The 14,879-nt window shown below is 49.8% G+C and overlaps 2 protein-coding genes across 3 annotated transcripts; one reads left to right on the top strand and one right to left on the bottom strand.

Annotated features, from left to right (window-relative positions):
- Window positions 1-622: 622 nt before the first annotated feature.
- Window positions 623-4,854, top strand: LOC120646504 (proline-rich receptor-like protein kinase PERK13). The gene is made up of 8 exons (XM_039923060.1): window positions 623-1,514; window positions 1,620-2,009; window positions 2,132-2,218; window positions 2,296-2,366; window positions 2,463-2,539; window positions 2,667-2,814; window positions 2,903-3,212; window positions 4,802-4,854. The coding sequence occupies exons 1-8, from the start codon at window positions 623-625 to the stop codon at window positions 4,852-4,854; spliced, it is 2,028 nt and encodes a 675-aa protein (XP_039778994.1).
- Window positions 4,855-6,402: 1,548 nt separating this feature from the next.
- On the bottom strand, window positions 6,403-9,905 carry LOC120643552 (putative receptor-like protein kinase At4g00960). Of its 2 annotated transcripts, none has more exons than XM_039919943.1 (5): window positions 9,753-9,905; window positions 9,003-9,621; window positions 7,258-7,483; window positions 6,965-7,115; window positions 6,403-6,860 (listed from the first exon to the last, which is right to left on the bottom strand). In XM_039919943.1, the coding sequence occupies exons 2-5, from the start codon at window positions 9,475-9,477 to the stop codon at window positions 6,519-6,521; spliced, it is 1,194 nt and encodes a 397-aa protein (XP_039775877.1). In that variant the 5' UTR covers window positions 9,478-9,621; window positions 9,753-9,905; the 3' UTR covers window positions 6,403-6,518. The 2 variants fall into 2 exon arrangements, with proteins under 2 accessions (XP_039775877.1, XP_039775876.1); XM_039919942.1 differs by having other exon boundaries at window positions 9,003-9,659; window positions 9,753-9,903.
- Window positions 9,906-14,879: the final 4,974 nt, after the last annotated feature.

The following is a 14,879-nucleotide window of genomic DNA, read 5'->3' as shown; positions in this document are numbered from 1 at the left end:
ACCTTGAGAAGAAACAAAACTCTGTTCTGCTATCTTGTGACCATCTTCTGCACTTCATGCATGTCTCTAAATTTTTGAATAAATTTTGCACTTCATGCATGTCCTTAATTTAGCATGTGTAAAAAGAGAGCTGCACTTCCTGCATGTATCCAAATTTAGCATGTGTAAACAGAGAGGTGAAGCTGACTCATCTCTCCTCCATCACTGCCAATGGCGACCGACATGGCATCATCGTCTTCCTCACGAGCTCACACAATCAAGTGTGCGCGCCGCTTTCCTCCTACGGCCGCCCATGTTTCTCGACGCTCCCTTGCAGCTGCTCCATTCCACCTCCACCCATCCAAGAAAAGCAAGTCGAGGAAAAACAGACGAAAAAAAATTACCGAGGAAAATCGGAAAGGGCACAAGCACATTACGCGGCGGTCGTCTCCTCGCCAAGGCGAGGCGCATTCCGTGTCTCCACGCCACCCAGCTCGGCCCTCCGCCGGACCGGCGTCTCCACCGGTGGCTGTGCTCGCCGCCGCCTCCCCTTGCCAGCGCGCGCGTTGAGATGCCATTCCGGCTCCTAAAGGCTCCCCCGGAACGACGACGACGGCAGAGCTGAGCGCGCGGCGGCCCTGCGATGCCGCGCGTTCTCATGGCGTCGGCCGTGCGTCTGGCCTCATCCCCAGCGGGGGGGCCGCCGGCGCCGGATGCGCCGCCGCCGCAGTCTTCGGCGCCACCCCCGCCGGTGGCTTCCTCGTCGTCTCCTCCGCCGCCGACACCGTCGCCGCCTCAGCACCCGCCGCCGCCGCCGCCGGAGAAGCGGTCCCCACCGCCTCCGGCGCCGTTCGAGCAACCTTTGATAAAGACGCCTCCGAGTCCGCCGGAGAAGTCGACGACGGCGTCCCCGCCTCCTCCTGCTTCGCCTCCACCCTCGCCGCCGCCGACGAGCCAGTCCCCTCCTCCCCCTTCCCCGTCGTCGCCGCCCCCGTCACCTCCTCCAGCGACGCCGCCGCCCGAGACATCAACGCCACCGTCGACAACACAATCGTCGCGCCAATCGCCGCCGGAATCGAGCACGGAGCCGCCACCCACATCCTCAGGGACAGCCGCGACACCTCCACCTCCCCAAACTGCCATGTCCGGCTCCGGATCAAAAGCACCGCCGCCACCGCACGAGGCGCCGTCGACGCCGGGAACGCCGCCAGGCACCGACGCCCAGCAGCGCCCGTCCCAGGGGGGGACTCCTTCCTCGGCGACGCAGATGCTGCCTCCTCCAATGGCCCTGACGGTGATCATGCCAGGCTCCGGCACACCTGCGGGCATGTGGACGGGCCCGCCTGGCTCCGCCGCGACGACCGCTCCGCCGCTGGGTCCCCCGGCCGGAAGCTCCGGCCGCAGCAGCTTGAAGACCGAGGAGCTCGTTGGGATCTCCGTGGGCGGGCTCATCCTGACACTGGCCTCGCTGTTCATCTTCCTGCGCCTCAGCAGCAGGCGGCGGAGGAAGCGGCACAACGCCGTCGTGCCGGAACGTGAGTGCCCGCCGGCCGCCATTGATGATTGATCACCTGCCTGTCTTGTCGTTTGCATCGCAGCATCAGCGTTAAAAGCGAGCTTGCTTGGCTTGCCATGTGCAGACGTGGTCTCGGCGGACGCGAACGGCCCGGCGGCGGCGGCGTCGCCGGCGAGCGGGGCGAGCTCGTACGACCTGTCGGGGTCCAAGACGTGGTTCACATACGAGGAGCTGACGGGGATCACGGGCGGGTTCGCGGCGGCGAACGTGATCGGCGAGGGCGGGTTCGGGAAGGTGTACATGGGCGCGCTGGGCGACGGGCGGCGGGTGGCGGTGAAGCAGCTCAAGGTGGGCGGCGGGCAGGGCGACAAGGAGTTCCGCGCCGAGGTGGACATCATCAGCCGCATCCACCACCGCCACCTCGTCACGCTCGCCGGCTGCTGCGTCACCGCGAACCACCGCCTCCTCGTCTACGAGTTCGTGCCCAACAAGACGCTCGAGCACCACCTGCACGGTCAGCTGCTGCTGCTGCTGCTGCGGCTAGATCATCATCATATAGAGCTCGATCGATCGGTTTCCTGCATCCATGGCTGCTGCTCCTCTTGCCGAATGTGAATTGTTGGATGTGATCTGCAGGGAAAGGACTCCCGGTGATGGACTGGCATAAGCGGATGAAGATTGCGATCGGAGCGGCGCGTGGGCTCACGTACCTGCACGAAGACTGTAAGCAACAGCAGTTCATCCTGCAATGCTCCTGGCAGCTTAATCTTTCCACGACTAATAATAAGAACTGCCTGCAGGCCATCCTAGGATCATACACAGGGACATCAAGTCGGCCAACATCCTTCTCGACGACGCCTTCGAGGCCAAGGTTCATCTGCACGGCAGATTCCATGATTCCATCTTCCGTAACTCAAATTGCTCATCGGTTGCGTAGTACTTACTGACGATCGGTTTGGCGAAACAGGTTGCTGATTTCGGCCTTGCCAAGCTCACCAACGATTCCTTGACGCACATCTCGACGCGCGTGATGGGCACATTTGGGTATACAGCTCGCCCTTTTGCTCAGAAAAATCCACTGCCTTGTCTTCTGAATCTTTTGCCACGACGACGTCTATCTCTGAATGCCAAGCATTTTTTTGCTCTGAATATCAATCGCATTGCCGTGCAGGTACATGGCGCCGGAGTACGCGTCGAGCGGGAAGCTGACGGACAGGTCCGACGTGTTCTCGTTCGGGGTGGTGCTCCTGGAGCTCATCACCGGGCGCAAGCCCGTGGACGCGTCGCAGCCGCTGGGAGAGGAGAGCCTCGTCGAATGGGTGGGTACCCGAACCTGAACCTGAACCTGAACCTCCAGTGCTCCTCCTGGCTTGCTCAATAATCCGGGCGCCTGGTTGGTTGGTGCAGGCCCGGACCCTCCTGGTGGACGCCCTGGACACGGGCGACTTCGGGGCGATCGCCGACCCCGCGCTGGAGGGCAGGTTCCCCCGGGCCGAGATGCGGCGGATGGTGGAGGCCGCCGCCGCGTGCGTGCGCCACTCGGCCGCCAAGCGGCCGAGGATGGTGCAGGTGTGGCGGTCGCTGGACGTGGACGAGGGTTCGTCGGACCTCACCAACGGCGTCAAGCTCGGGCAGAGCACGGCGTACGACTCCCGCCAGTACTCGGCCGACATCGAGCTGTTCCGCCGCATGGCGTTCGCCGGCGACGGCGGCGACGGCGACGGCGACGACGGCTTCCTCTCCACCGCCGAGCTCGAGGCCGGCGGAGCGGGTTCCACGGCGCGCAGCAAGTAATGAGCAAGCGGACGGACCACCACCTCCATCCATCACATGCGCGGCCGGAGAGCAGTAGAACGCCCACGAGAGCGCGCGGCGCGCCGCCGTGGAGCTCGACGGGTCGATCGCATCGCAGGAGCCGGAATCGAGCCGTGACCGGGCGCGCGCGCGCGGAGGAGGATTTGGCGCGGGAGAGGGGGAGGAGGTGAGGTGAGAGGCAGGCGCGGCGGCGGCTTCGTTGGTTGAGCAGCCTGGCATCGTGTCGTCGGTGTGCAGCAGCATCCGTTGCTACTCCTGCTGGTACCCTTTTTGTGTGTGTGCGTGTGCGTGTGGAGCAGTAAATCAGCAGGAAAAAAGAGGCCCAGTTCAGATCAGCACCCGTCGCAAAAAAAAAGGCATGTGATTTGGGTGTTGTGATCTTGGTTTGGGAGCTGCGCGTGACCGCGTCGTGCTTGGAACGATGGCAGAGGCTTGTCAGTGGAAGGAAAGGGTGCCCGGACGACGTCAAACACGTCGGCGTCAAACAGGCCCACCTCTCTTCATTGCGTTTCGACCTCCACGTCGGCGTCCGCGCCGTTCCCCGACCCTCCCCGACTCGCTGCCCCTGCCGTCTCCGAGATTCCCCACCGATCCCGCTGATTCGCCGGCACCAGCGTCGCGCCCGCCCCCGGCATTCCACCGCCGCGCACTGCACGGGTTACCGGCGCGTCACGCGTGGCCATGTTGACAGAGGGAAGGATTGGCCTGAGAATGAAGAGGACCAGACGCCGCCAGTCCGCGACGCCGGCGAGTTATAGGATCCATGGACCCTCACCGTCCCTCTGGCCACCGCCGAGCTGTAGAACAGACACTAGCCTGCGCCACTGCCAGAGTTGTTCTACACATGTTCAACACATAATATTGGCCGTGTTTGGTTAGGATTTCATGGATTTTTTTTCATTTTTGACCACTAATTTAGAGTATTAAATAAAGTCTAATTACAAAACCACATTCACAACTCCCCGTGTAAATCACGAGACAAATCTAATGAGGCCTTTAACCACGTGATTAGAGGATGGTACTGCAGCATCACTGTAGCAAATCATCAATTAATTACCGCTATTAGATTCGTCTCGAAAAGTTACACCCATCTCTAAAAAAGTTTTGCAAATAGATTTCATTTAGTACTCCATGCGAACATTCGTCTTTTTGTGTAATTTTGATTTGACGGCTAACCAAACACGGCCATTAATGACGCTTTGCTGTTAAAATTTCTACACATGTTCTACACATAAGCTGACATTCATTGGGTCCACCCGATCTGGAATTACTCAAATGGTAAATTGCCGGGACAACAAAAAAAAAGATCCTTCTCGTGGACAGATATAGTAAAACTACACGACACTTTAGAGGGGTTAGCTAAGGCTTTTGCCCAAAATGGAGCTTCAATCCTCTTCTAGCAGGACCTCTCGAATGATCAAATCCCCAAACTTCTATTTCCAGAATTGTTCTCTTTTGCCAACAAACACCTCATAACTCTACAAAATGTAGGAGAAAGGGCAGATCCGGAGGGGGAGGAGGAAGAAGAAAAAGAGGGAGTATGACGTGGACAAGCCCTCATAATTTTCTAGGCTGCGTTCGCCACTGTATAGGAGCTCTGGCTCCTTTTTTAGAATATGTTGTGTTATATTGTGATCCAAATTTATTGCACAAGAAAATACCGACTTCCGACGGAGCGAAGCGGAGGCCCATTGTGGAAGGCCCGTGCCAGGGGCGTCTGGGGGGTGCAGTTCATATACCCTTTAGGGTTTGCTCCTTGTTTAGTTAATTCCTCTTGTAAGCCGCCGTTAGGCGTTGTAAACACACATTCGATATAATGAAGATTTACAAGCTGGCGCCCGTGGTTTTTCCCTTCCACATTGGGAGTGTTTTCCATGTTAAATTCTCGTGTCCCCTGTGATTGATCTTGTTGTTCTTCGTGGTTTATTCGCCGTCGCTTCTAACACTTTGCTCTACCACTCTCTCTAGAGTTCTTTCAACAATTTTAGTATCTTTTTGAGTGGTTAGCAAACTGGCAACCCAATGAAGAGTGTGATATTTGGAGCTATATGTGGGGCAGCCCCTTATTCTCCACTACCAAAGCTTACAAAGTCCTCATTGGCCATAGGCAGACTAATCCTCTGTTCAAAGGCAACGTATGCTATGCAAGGTGGTTTGTATAGCATACGTTGTCCTGTTCAAATGCCTCCGGAAAAGCTAAGTGCCAAATGACACATAAGGTTTTCTTCTGGCTCCTTCTTAAGGACATAATCAACGCAAGAGATATTCTGCAGAGAAGAGGCATGAAAGACACAGACTCAGTGACTTTGCAAAAGCCTGCTGGAATTCCTTCGGAGTTCGCTTCGTTTCTACAAGACCCTTAGTGCAGATTTTCATAAGGATTAAAAGAGGCTACACTTTGCGTTGGTCGTTGGATATCATCATCTTAATGGCATGGTTTTCAATAACATGGACCCCTCTGTCCAGGACCGCAAGAGAAAGTTTTGCAAGGAATTCGAACCCCTTCTTCATAGAGTCAATCAAAGCAGAGGAAGCGATGGAAGCCTGGCTTGATTCAGTGCATTTTTAATCATTTGCTAGAGTAGTTTTTCTCCTTTTCTATCTTTCATTTGCTCTTCTTTGTACACTACAAAAGGCATCTTTTTTTGCATTTTTTTATCTATTATCTTATTATTTGGCCAACAAATGGAGCCTCCACATTCGCTCTCAAGGCCTAGAAATTCCCACATTAATCAGAGAAAAATAGAAAAATAAAAATTACCCACCAGTGCTATTACGATAAAAATTAACCTAAAATACCCCTGTGCCTAATTAAAAATCACCCACCAATGCCATTATGAAAAATTAAATATAAAATATTATTTAGCTATGTGTCAGTTACAAATATATACTATTAATAAAAACTAAAGCTAACAACAATCAATCAAAATAAAATGAAAATAAGAATAATTATCTGCATAATATTATTAAAGCTCAGCAAATCAAATTGTTATTATAGGTAGATCATAGTTGAATTGTTTTAATCAACAATAAGACATAATTAACGATAATGAACAGGATGATGTATAGTAAAAAATAGTATAATCTTTAACTAAGGATATAACGACATGTAAATTTTTGAATTTTCAATACTAGCCGCACAAATGCGCGGGCTATACGCCTAGTTCTTAATATATAATATGTAGGGGATCACACTTCTCCGGTTTCTTCACACAAAAAGCAGTGGTAACAATAGATATAGGTTAAATGTCAGGGCTCCAATGTATACGACGCGCATGGCGGTGATCATGGAAGATTGCGTGGTGGGCGCGGTGGCGGCGGCGGGAGGCGTGCGGATCGGTGGCGCTTTGCTCGTGCCGGAACACGGCTCCGTACTCTCCACCGCATCAAGCATCTGGATCACATCCCATACGGCAGGCCTTGTCTTCGGGTCAGGGTCGACACACCTAAGTCCTGTTGAAATGCATTCGTTAACCTGTTGGATGGCCGTATCCAGGGGGGTGTGCAGCTGCTCTGCCTTCTCCAGCCGGCGCCTCCAGTTCCGGGTCACCTAAAAATTGCCGCAGTAGTAATCGTTTTTAAGAATGTGGTTTTCTTTTTATTTAAAAAAAGATAAATATATGCAAAAGGCTGCGCCAATATAATTCATCTTACCGTCTCGACGAAGTGCCTGGAATCTGCTTCACTGCCCCATGGATAGTCCCTGCTTCCCGTCATTAGCTCCATAATTATAACACCCAGACTGAATATATCTGCCTTAGCTGATATCAACCCCTTATCTATGTATTCCGGTGCCATGTATCCACTGTATTGTAGAAGTTGATGCAGTTATAGTTAACTGGATTATTGAAAGAAAAAAAAAGTAGCGGTAAAGAAAAAAAAGGGTTTGGTCTTCTTCTTTTTTGCAAGTAGTTTTTTGAGCAAGGAAATGGGAATGATTAGCTCACCGTGTTCCCCCGCGACTTTGAGTGACAATCTGGGATTGTTGCTGGCCAAAGAGTCTCGACATGCCAAAATCTGAGATCTTTGGCACCATTTTGTCATCCAGCAGTATATTCTCGGGTTTAAGGTCCATATGAACCATGTTGCAATCCGTGTGAAGGTAATGCAAACCGCGGCAAATTCCCTTAATTATCTCATGTCTCACGTGCCACTCGAGTCCACAAGATTCAGCTGCAAGAAACAACAGATTATTAAATTTTAATGAGATAAGTGCTCCAAGTCCAAGGTCACACAACTAGTTAAAATTACTTGTCTTTGCTTAATTTTTTTTGCTATTCTAACACTATAATACATTCTTATCTTTATGATCTTCAGTTGCAATAATACCATTCTTGTCTTTGATTTAGGGCCTGTTTGGGAGTACTCCACTCCAAAAAAACTAGCTCCACTCCACAAACTCCACTCCACATTCTACCTCCACTCCATCAATTTTTTTTCACATTATGTTTGGGAGAGCTCCACTCCATAAATCTCATAAGCCCAGTTCTCTCCACCTCACCAGCCCAGTGTGCAACCAGCGGCCCAGCTAAACTCCTCTCACTTCCACGCGGGTCCCATTTGTCAGGTCATCTTCAATCTCAACCCACTGTTCCTCTTCCCCTCCTCTTCCCCTCTTCCCCTTGGAGGTAACCGCCCCTGTGGGTGGAGGCGGCGGCGCAGCCCCGGCGGGCGGAGGGAGCGCGTCTGTGCGGGCGGAGGGGCGCGCCCCGGCGGGCGGAGGCGGCGCGTTCGTGCGGGCGGAGGGGCGCGCCCCGGCGAGCGGAGGCAGCGCGCTCCGGCCGGGAGAAGGCGACGTGTCCCGGCCGGCGGAGGAGGCGCTAGCGGCGCAGCCCGGCGGGAGGAGGCTGCGCGCCCCGGGCTCAGCGACCGGAGGGGCTGCGGCGGGCGGCCCGGAGCTCGGGGCGGCGGGTGGACGTTGGCCTTGGGGAGGCGCACCTGGATCCGCACGGCGCTGTCCCTGGCGGCCTCCACGACAGGCCGCGCAGGGGACGCGAGCTCGGGCAACGGTAGGGCGGCTTGAGGTGTCCCGGTGGGCGGCGGCGGCGCGACCCCGAGCTCCGTCTGCGGCGGGAGGGGCCCTGTGGGCGGCGGCAGCGCGACCCTGAGCTCTAGCGGGCGGCGGGAGGGGGCCCGTGGGCACGGCCTTGAGCTCGGGCGGCGGCGGGAGGACCTCCGACGCGCGGCACAAGGAGCTCCGGCCGGTGGCGGGAGGGGCTCCAGTGGGGTGCGACGGGAGAAGACCACTGATGTTGACCGAAATAGACCAGACTGAAATGTTTTTTTTGTGTAATCAGTGGCAGTGGTGGGTAATTTCATCCAACTCCACCAGCTCCACAAAATAGTGGAGCACCTCTTGAGGAGCTCCACAAAAAAGGTGGAGTGGAGTCAATTGTTGGTGGAGTGGAGTGGAGCTGGTAGAGGTGTTTGGGTATTCTTTTCTGGAGTGGAGCTAAAAAAACATGGAGTGGAGTGCTCCTAAACACCCCCTTAATGCTGAAAACTGCAAGTACTCTATATGTTTTACTCAACCCTATAGTGTTAGAACTGATCTTCTTTTTTTCTAGCACGTCTCGTGAGTATTAACGCAGAGGCTTTAAAATGAGTATTTAGTTAATATAATGGTACGATGGACAAAAGTGAAAGCAGTATCGGGAATAAGCAAAATATATATGCAGCTTGAGTGTCTTACCAGAGAGGTGCTTGTTAAGGCTCTTGTTGTTCATATACTCGAAGCAAAGCAACCTCTTCCGCACTTCAGCCATGACGTACCTGTTGCCTACTTTGGTGGCCTCCCACCGCGATTCAGCGCAGTAGCCTACAAGTCGCACTATGTTCCGGTGCCTCAGCCCGATCAGATAGGTAACTTCGTTCTGGAACTGGCCGTCTTCCAGGTGCGTGTCGTAAAGCTTCTTCACAGCAATGGCGGCCTTCCCGTTCCGAAGAAGGCCCTTGTAGACAACCCCGTAGCCGCCCCTTCCTAGCTCCTGAACCTCGGAGAAATTACCCGTGATGCTCTCCAGGAAATCCATCGGCAGGCACATCGGCATGGCGCACGGGTCTTGTAGCAGGGCCTCCAATTCATCGAAAACATCTGATCTTGGCGAGCGAGCGCCAGGGCTAGTGCTGGTGCCCATCTCCCGTAGGTACGCTCTGTAGGCGTCCATCTCCTAGCCTGCCGGCCGGCAGTGCGACGACGCTTTCCGGCGACTGCGACGACGAGGAAGAAACCCTGCCGGATCACCGGAAGATCCAGCAGCTCGATCGTATCTCGTTCAGGACAACTGGACAACCAAGCTAGCAAGCAATATCTGGGAAAGAAGAACACGCTCTATTAAGACCAGGTTGCCTGCCATCAGAGAGGAGCAAAATTAAAGCATCATCTCGCAAGTCGAGAAGAAAACGCTTTCTCATCTGCAGACATGAAAAGCTAAACACTAACCTTGACAGATTAGGCGTGCCTGTGCTGTGTCAGATGGATCAGATGCCATGCGAGATAATCCGGGTAGACACTGCACGGTAGATGATGCTTCGACTTGAGGTGAGGACGAGCTCTGATCGAGCCTAAGTATCGGACACGTATTTGATTAGTCCACCGTTGACTGACTTTCATGTCTGCAGGGTCCCGCCGGCCGCGTAATAATAAATCAAGTAAAGAGGGAACCAGTCGCAGCACAGGCCGCCGGGTCGCTGCTTGTGACGGGAAATTAAATCATTTTGAAAATAAACTACTAACTACATTCTAGAATATAGATATTTTCAGATTTTCTTAAAGTTAATTTTTTTAAACTTTGACCGTAGATAGTGAATCTTTACCTATTTCTAAAGCAAGGATTGTTTTCTTGGTCCGTCAATCAGAATTCTAATCGAATTCTAATGACCGTTTGCTTAGTTAAGGGTTCGAGATCGTTTAAAATTAGCGTTTGGCGAGTAAAATAGTAAAAAACTAAAGTCTTCAATATATGTTTATAATTTTATATGACTTCCCGTAGCAACGCACTGGCATATTAGCTAGTAAACTATAAAGATTGATAACTTAAAAGTGATATTAGTTTATTCATAATGAAACTATAACTATCACAATATATATTTTATTTTTTATATAAAATAATTATTTTTAAGATATTATTGGTTGAAGGTGAAAATATTTGATTTTAACTAAATCTAAAAGTGTTGTAGTTTAGGATGGAGGTAGTATTAGGGTACTCAATTTCGAAAATAAAAAAGATGAGAAATATATATAAAAAATACAGGTCGCTTTGGCCTCTGAGTAACGTGTGGGTCGGTTTCTGTGCTTGTGGATTTCGGTCCAGGCCCATAACCTGTGCGGCCATGGCATGCCCATTCTGCGCAAGCGGCCCACGATCGCACTCCGCGCAACTCGCAGAGCAGGTGAGGCCCGGCCCACTCACTATCCTGAATGCCTCAAAAGTTTGGCCCTTCTACCATTCTTCAGAATATAATTTATTCTGGTATTCAGAATTTACTTTCTGCCATAAGGTTGTTGAGGAAAAGAGCACAATCTTGTCTTTTTGCGCCCATCCGTAGGCATCCAAATGATGCTACCCTTCTTTTTGACACAAGCATCTGCATCAAAGCCAACATCTTGCAGTCATTAACAATAGGAGAAAGGAGGACTAAGCTAATAAGGCCATGAGGAATCAGCCAGGAAGCTAGCATAGAGAAACGTTCTAGGTTTCCTAATCACCAGCGCCTTGGAAGAATCATGGGGTTCGGCCGGAGAAAGGTCGTCTGGTTTTGGAACCTTGGCGTTGGCGGCACATGCTCACCTTCCGGTCACATGCAACCGAAGATGCCATGCTCACCTTCCGGTCACATGCAACTGACTTTAGCAAATCATTAACGGTTAAAACTATGCCGATATAGTTAATCAATTTACTTATGTGCCCTGATATTCCAAGTTGCACGGCCCCTTGTTTGCATCATTTTCAGGCCAGACAAGCGGAAGAGCAGATGAATCCATGCAAGAAAAAAAGAGCAGAAAAGCGCGCGCATTTGCTGCGTTTCAAGTAGTGAATTTGATGCAGAGGTAGTATCTAAATGGAAGAACAAAAATTGTGGCGGGAAGTTACTGTTGTCGGTCAAAACCCACCGGTGAGTAGAGACAGGCAACACGAAGAGTCGGGAGGTCGCCGGGGCGCTAGCAGGCACTGCTCCCTCGTCAACGGCCCGCAATTCCAGCACACGCCGCGGCTTTGTAAGACGCAGGGCGTGCCACCTGACCTATACCCGATCAGGAAGGTGCGAACGTGCTTGCAACGATTTACTTGCATACACAAACACGTGGAAACATGAGTCCAAGCCGTGGTCGGCTCCCCGGGACGACTATTGCATCGGCTTTAAAGAGCCGATCAAGTCCCAGTGTCAGATTGGATATGCTTATATCCGGATATTGATAAATAAAGCAAATAACTATAAAGCTGCCTCAATTAAATGTAGCTAATCTGATCCACGACGGTAAAAACTTTACTGCTAGATCGGAACATTCTACACGTAATTGGGCCTAATGAGCGCAATAAATAACTAAACCTTAACCAGAATAGAGGCCTAAGAACAAGCTAAAGCCGATTGCCAGATCAATTCCCTGTTAAGACTAAGTCAAAGCATCTAATACGTCACCGGATCATCCAACCCGTTTGCAAGGCCTAATCTAGCAGATATTACGCCAATTCTTAAATATAAGAACAAACCGTAACAGATTAGATCTACTAGATGGAAAAGAAGCAGGGCGTTGTCTCCGTGCAACTAATTTTATGCAACAATAATTAGCATAAGATTAAAACGTGGCTGCACAGAAACAACATGATATTCGTAGATGGTAAACAACAAAAGCACGATGAATCTACTAAAAGCCATGCTACGAACATCAGGATAACTAGTACTACTCGCCATAAAAAACGCTTCAGTACGAGTAATACCAAGGTAAAAGTGAGAACAACGCTGCCCTGATCGCAAGAAGCGATCAGGACAGCATGACGCTTACTTGGATGTAACCCTAGAATTAGGGGTGGCGGTGCACCGAGAGTTGTTGATTGCAAACGTGATGACGTTCTTCTTTTACAAATACCATAGGATACATATTTATAGTCCGGAGACTTGGGAAACAATCTAAACTAATGTGTCCATATCGGACTCTATTTCTAACTCAATCTGAACTAAATCTAAGAATACATGGCCCACATGGCCCAAATGCTCACGCAGGAGCCGATTCGTAAACCTTCTTTAATTTTTTCATTAAGTCCAACTCACTTGCGGTCCATTAATTAATCTGTTAAATTATGACGATAACAGCTACTTAAACCGAATTTAAGGCATGAAGATTATGGACCACGATGAGGTGACAGCGCGCAGCGCTTGAGTGCTTCCTCAGTTCGATTCCTTTTGCAGTGCACCTAGACCATGGAATAAACCTCAGGAACACGATCAGGGAATGAAGCTAAAGAAAACGGCACTGAATCACAAAGGCCGGATTCTCTCTTCTGTGTTTTGTCTTTCCCTTCCAGCTTCATACTCTACGCAAACTGTCCTCTAGCCTTGGTACCATCATCTAGCACATTACACCGGTCCTTCTCATCCAACACCACAGTATACAGTAGTAATCGTGAAAGCGGGGAAAAAAGAGAGGAAGGCATCTTACAGTTTTCAGCATCATTTTTTTTGAAAGCTTAGCATTATTTCTTGTAGAAAGGGATGTTATATGACCATTAGGCCTGATTAAAGGATCCAATTAGAACAACAAATTGTGGTGACAATGTCAGAGATGCCAATTCCAACCACTTGCCTGAACCTAATGGGGGAGCTGCAGCCTGCAATTAAAGGTGACAATTCCTCATCAGTTTGATTCCTTTTCAGTGCACCTGGACCACCTAATTAAGCTTAAGGGACACGATCAGGGGAAGCTAAAGAAAATTCAGAACGGCCGTGAATCACATGGGCTGGATTCTCTCTGCAATGCACCAGTCATGCAAAAATATTCGCAAATCTGTGGGTCGTTGTCTGATCAAAATATCCAATCCTGTGGGCGCCCATCGGTTTCTGGATAAGAGAAATCCTTTCACCGGCTTGTTCACTTGTTCATTACGTACGGGTCAGACTAACTAAATGCACACTCCAGATACTTCCTTCTGGTAAATAGATTAATGAGACAGTGACAAAATTAAAATTTGCAAAAAAAATAGCAGTAAAACCCAGTAATTTGTACGGTCAAACATTATAATAATATAATATATACGAAGATGATACGTCTGATGTCATAAAAATGAAGGCGTCATATTGCATTTTTAGAACCTTTTTGTTGAATATATATGATGCCAAAATTGCACGTGAACTGACATTTCTTTTTAGTACAAAATCATCAAAAACATCGCATCCTAGTGACAAGAAGTAGTAAAGCTTCCTGCGCATTCGAGAGAGAAAAAATGTAGTAAAGCTGAACGCCTGAACCCCGTTCACCTAGAAAACCACGCCAAGTAGTCCGAAGAAATAGCATACTGTGCTATCACGGGGCTATTGTGTTTTGTTTGGGTATTTGAAAGTTGAAACATGTATGAAATAGCCCAAGGGCGCTCACTAAAACAGTGAACAAAAATCTTTGTTTTACCTGCCACGTCATGTGTCAATTTCTGGCCACGAATGTCTGGCGGCCTCGCGCGTGCGTTTGATGATTCCTTGGCTCCTTGCTCCTCGATCACACCGCCAGAATATTCTTCAAAATTGTTTTGTTTTGACCAATTAGCAAGTTTGGTGAGGTATGATGCCACTCCATCTAGACTCTAGAGTGCCGGGTCTGGTTTTACACGTTTTTGTTTTGTTTATGTTTGTGATGAGTCAGCAATATATCATTGCGTAGTAACATAAGCTCGTTTATATTCTAATATAATGTTAGTAGTTACCAATCGAATCGAGTACTTAATAGGTCAAAATAATGGAGTATTTTTATTGTGCTTACGAACAATGAATATAGCTAGGCTGAAAGGCTTGTTAAACTGGACAATGTACTTTCAACTTGTTTTTCGGAATCAATACAGTGGAGTAGCTCACTTAGGATTTTAGGTGGGGCAAAACTTGCCTTGATCTTGGTTTGTCAAGACTGAAGCATCGATTCAACTATAGCTGCCGTGGGGTCTTTAATTTGTGCCGCTAATTAAGCTAGGGCAGCTTCCCCCCATGGTGCCGTATGGGGAGCTCCGCCACTGAATCAATATAAGTAGTACAATAGTTATGTACCTCAGAATGGAAATTTATCGACATGCAGACATTTTAAATATACAATAGAAATCTCATGCTTATGGCTACTTTCTACATAAATTTAGCAAATCCTCTTTTGACCTTGTCTTGAGAGATGGTGTGGTGGCATTTAGGCATAGTTTTTTTAGTTAGTTCTGGATTGTTATTAATTATTTAAGATCATGAATGAATAATTTCAGTCCATCACAGTTTTAATCACTGTTTGGTTGCTGTGACCTAAAGTTGTGGGTGCGTTTGGCAGAGCTCCCAGAGCTGATTCCTACTGAATCCAGCAGGAGATCTGTCAAATAGTTTTTTAGAG

The sequence above is a fragment of the Panicum virgatum genome, chromosome 8K, assembly GCF_016808335.1.
Source record: "Panicum virgatum strain AP13 chromosome 8K, P.virgatum_v5, whole genome shotgun sequence".
NCBI lineage: Eukaryota > Viridiplantae > Streptophyta > Magnoliopsida > Poales > Poaceae > Panicum > Panicum virgatum.
This window is presented reverse-complemented; position numbering and strand designations above follow the sequence as displayed.

Excerpts from the sequence above, each read along its gene's own strand:
- LOC120646504 (XM_039923060.1), top strand. The coding sequence starts at position 623 with ATGCCGCGCGTTCTCATGGCGTCGGCCGTGCGTCTGGCCTCATCCCCA. Across the intron at positions 2,219-2,295 it reads CACGTACCTGCACGAAGACT|GCCATCCTAGGATCATACAC; the intron begins GTAAGCAACAGC and ends AACTGCCTGCAG. Across the intron at positions 2,815-2,902 it reads AGGAGAGCCTCGTCGAATGG|GCCCGGACCCTCCTGGTGGA; the intron begins GTGGGTACCCGA and ends TGGTTGGTGCAG.
- LOC120643552 (XM_039919943.1), bottom strand. The coding sequence starts at position 9,477 with ATGGACGCCTACAGAGCGTACCTACGGGAGATGGGCACCAGCACTAGC. Across the intron at positions 7,484-9,002 it reads CCTTAACAAGCACCTCTCTG|CTGAATCTTGTGGACTCGAG; the intron begins GTAAGACACTCA and ends TGTTTCTTGCAG. Across the intron at positions 6,861-6,964 it reads CCAGGCACTTCGTCGAGACG|GTGACCCGGAACTGGAGGCG; the intron begins GTAAGATGAATT and ends GGCAATTTTTAG.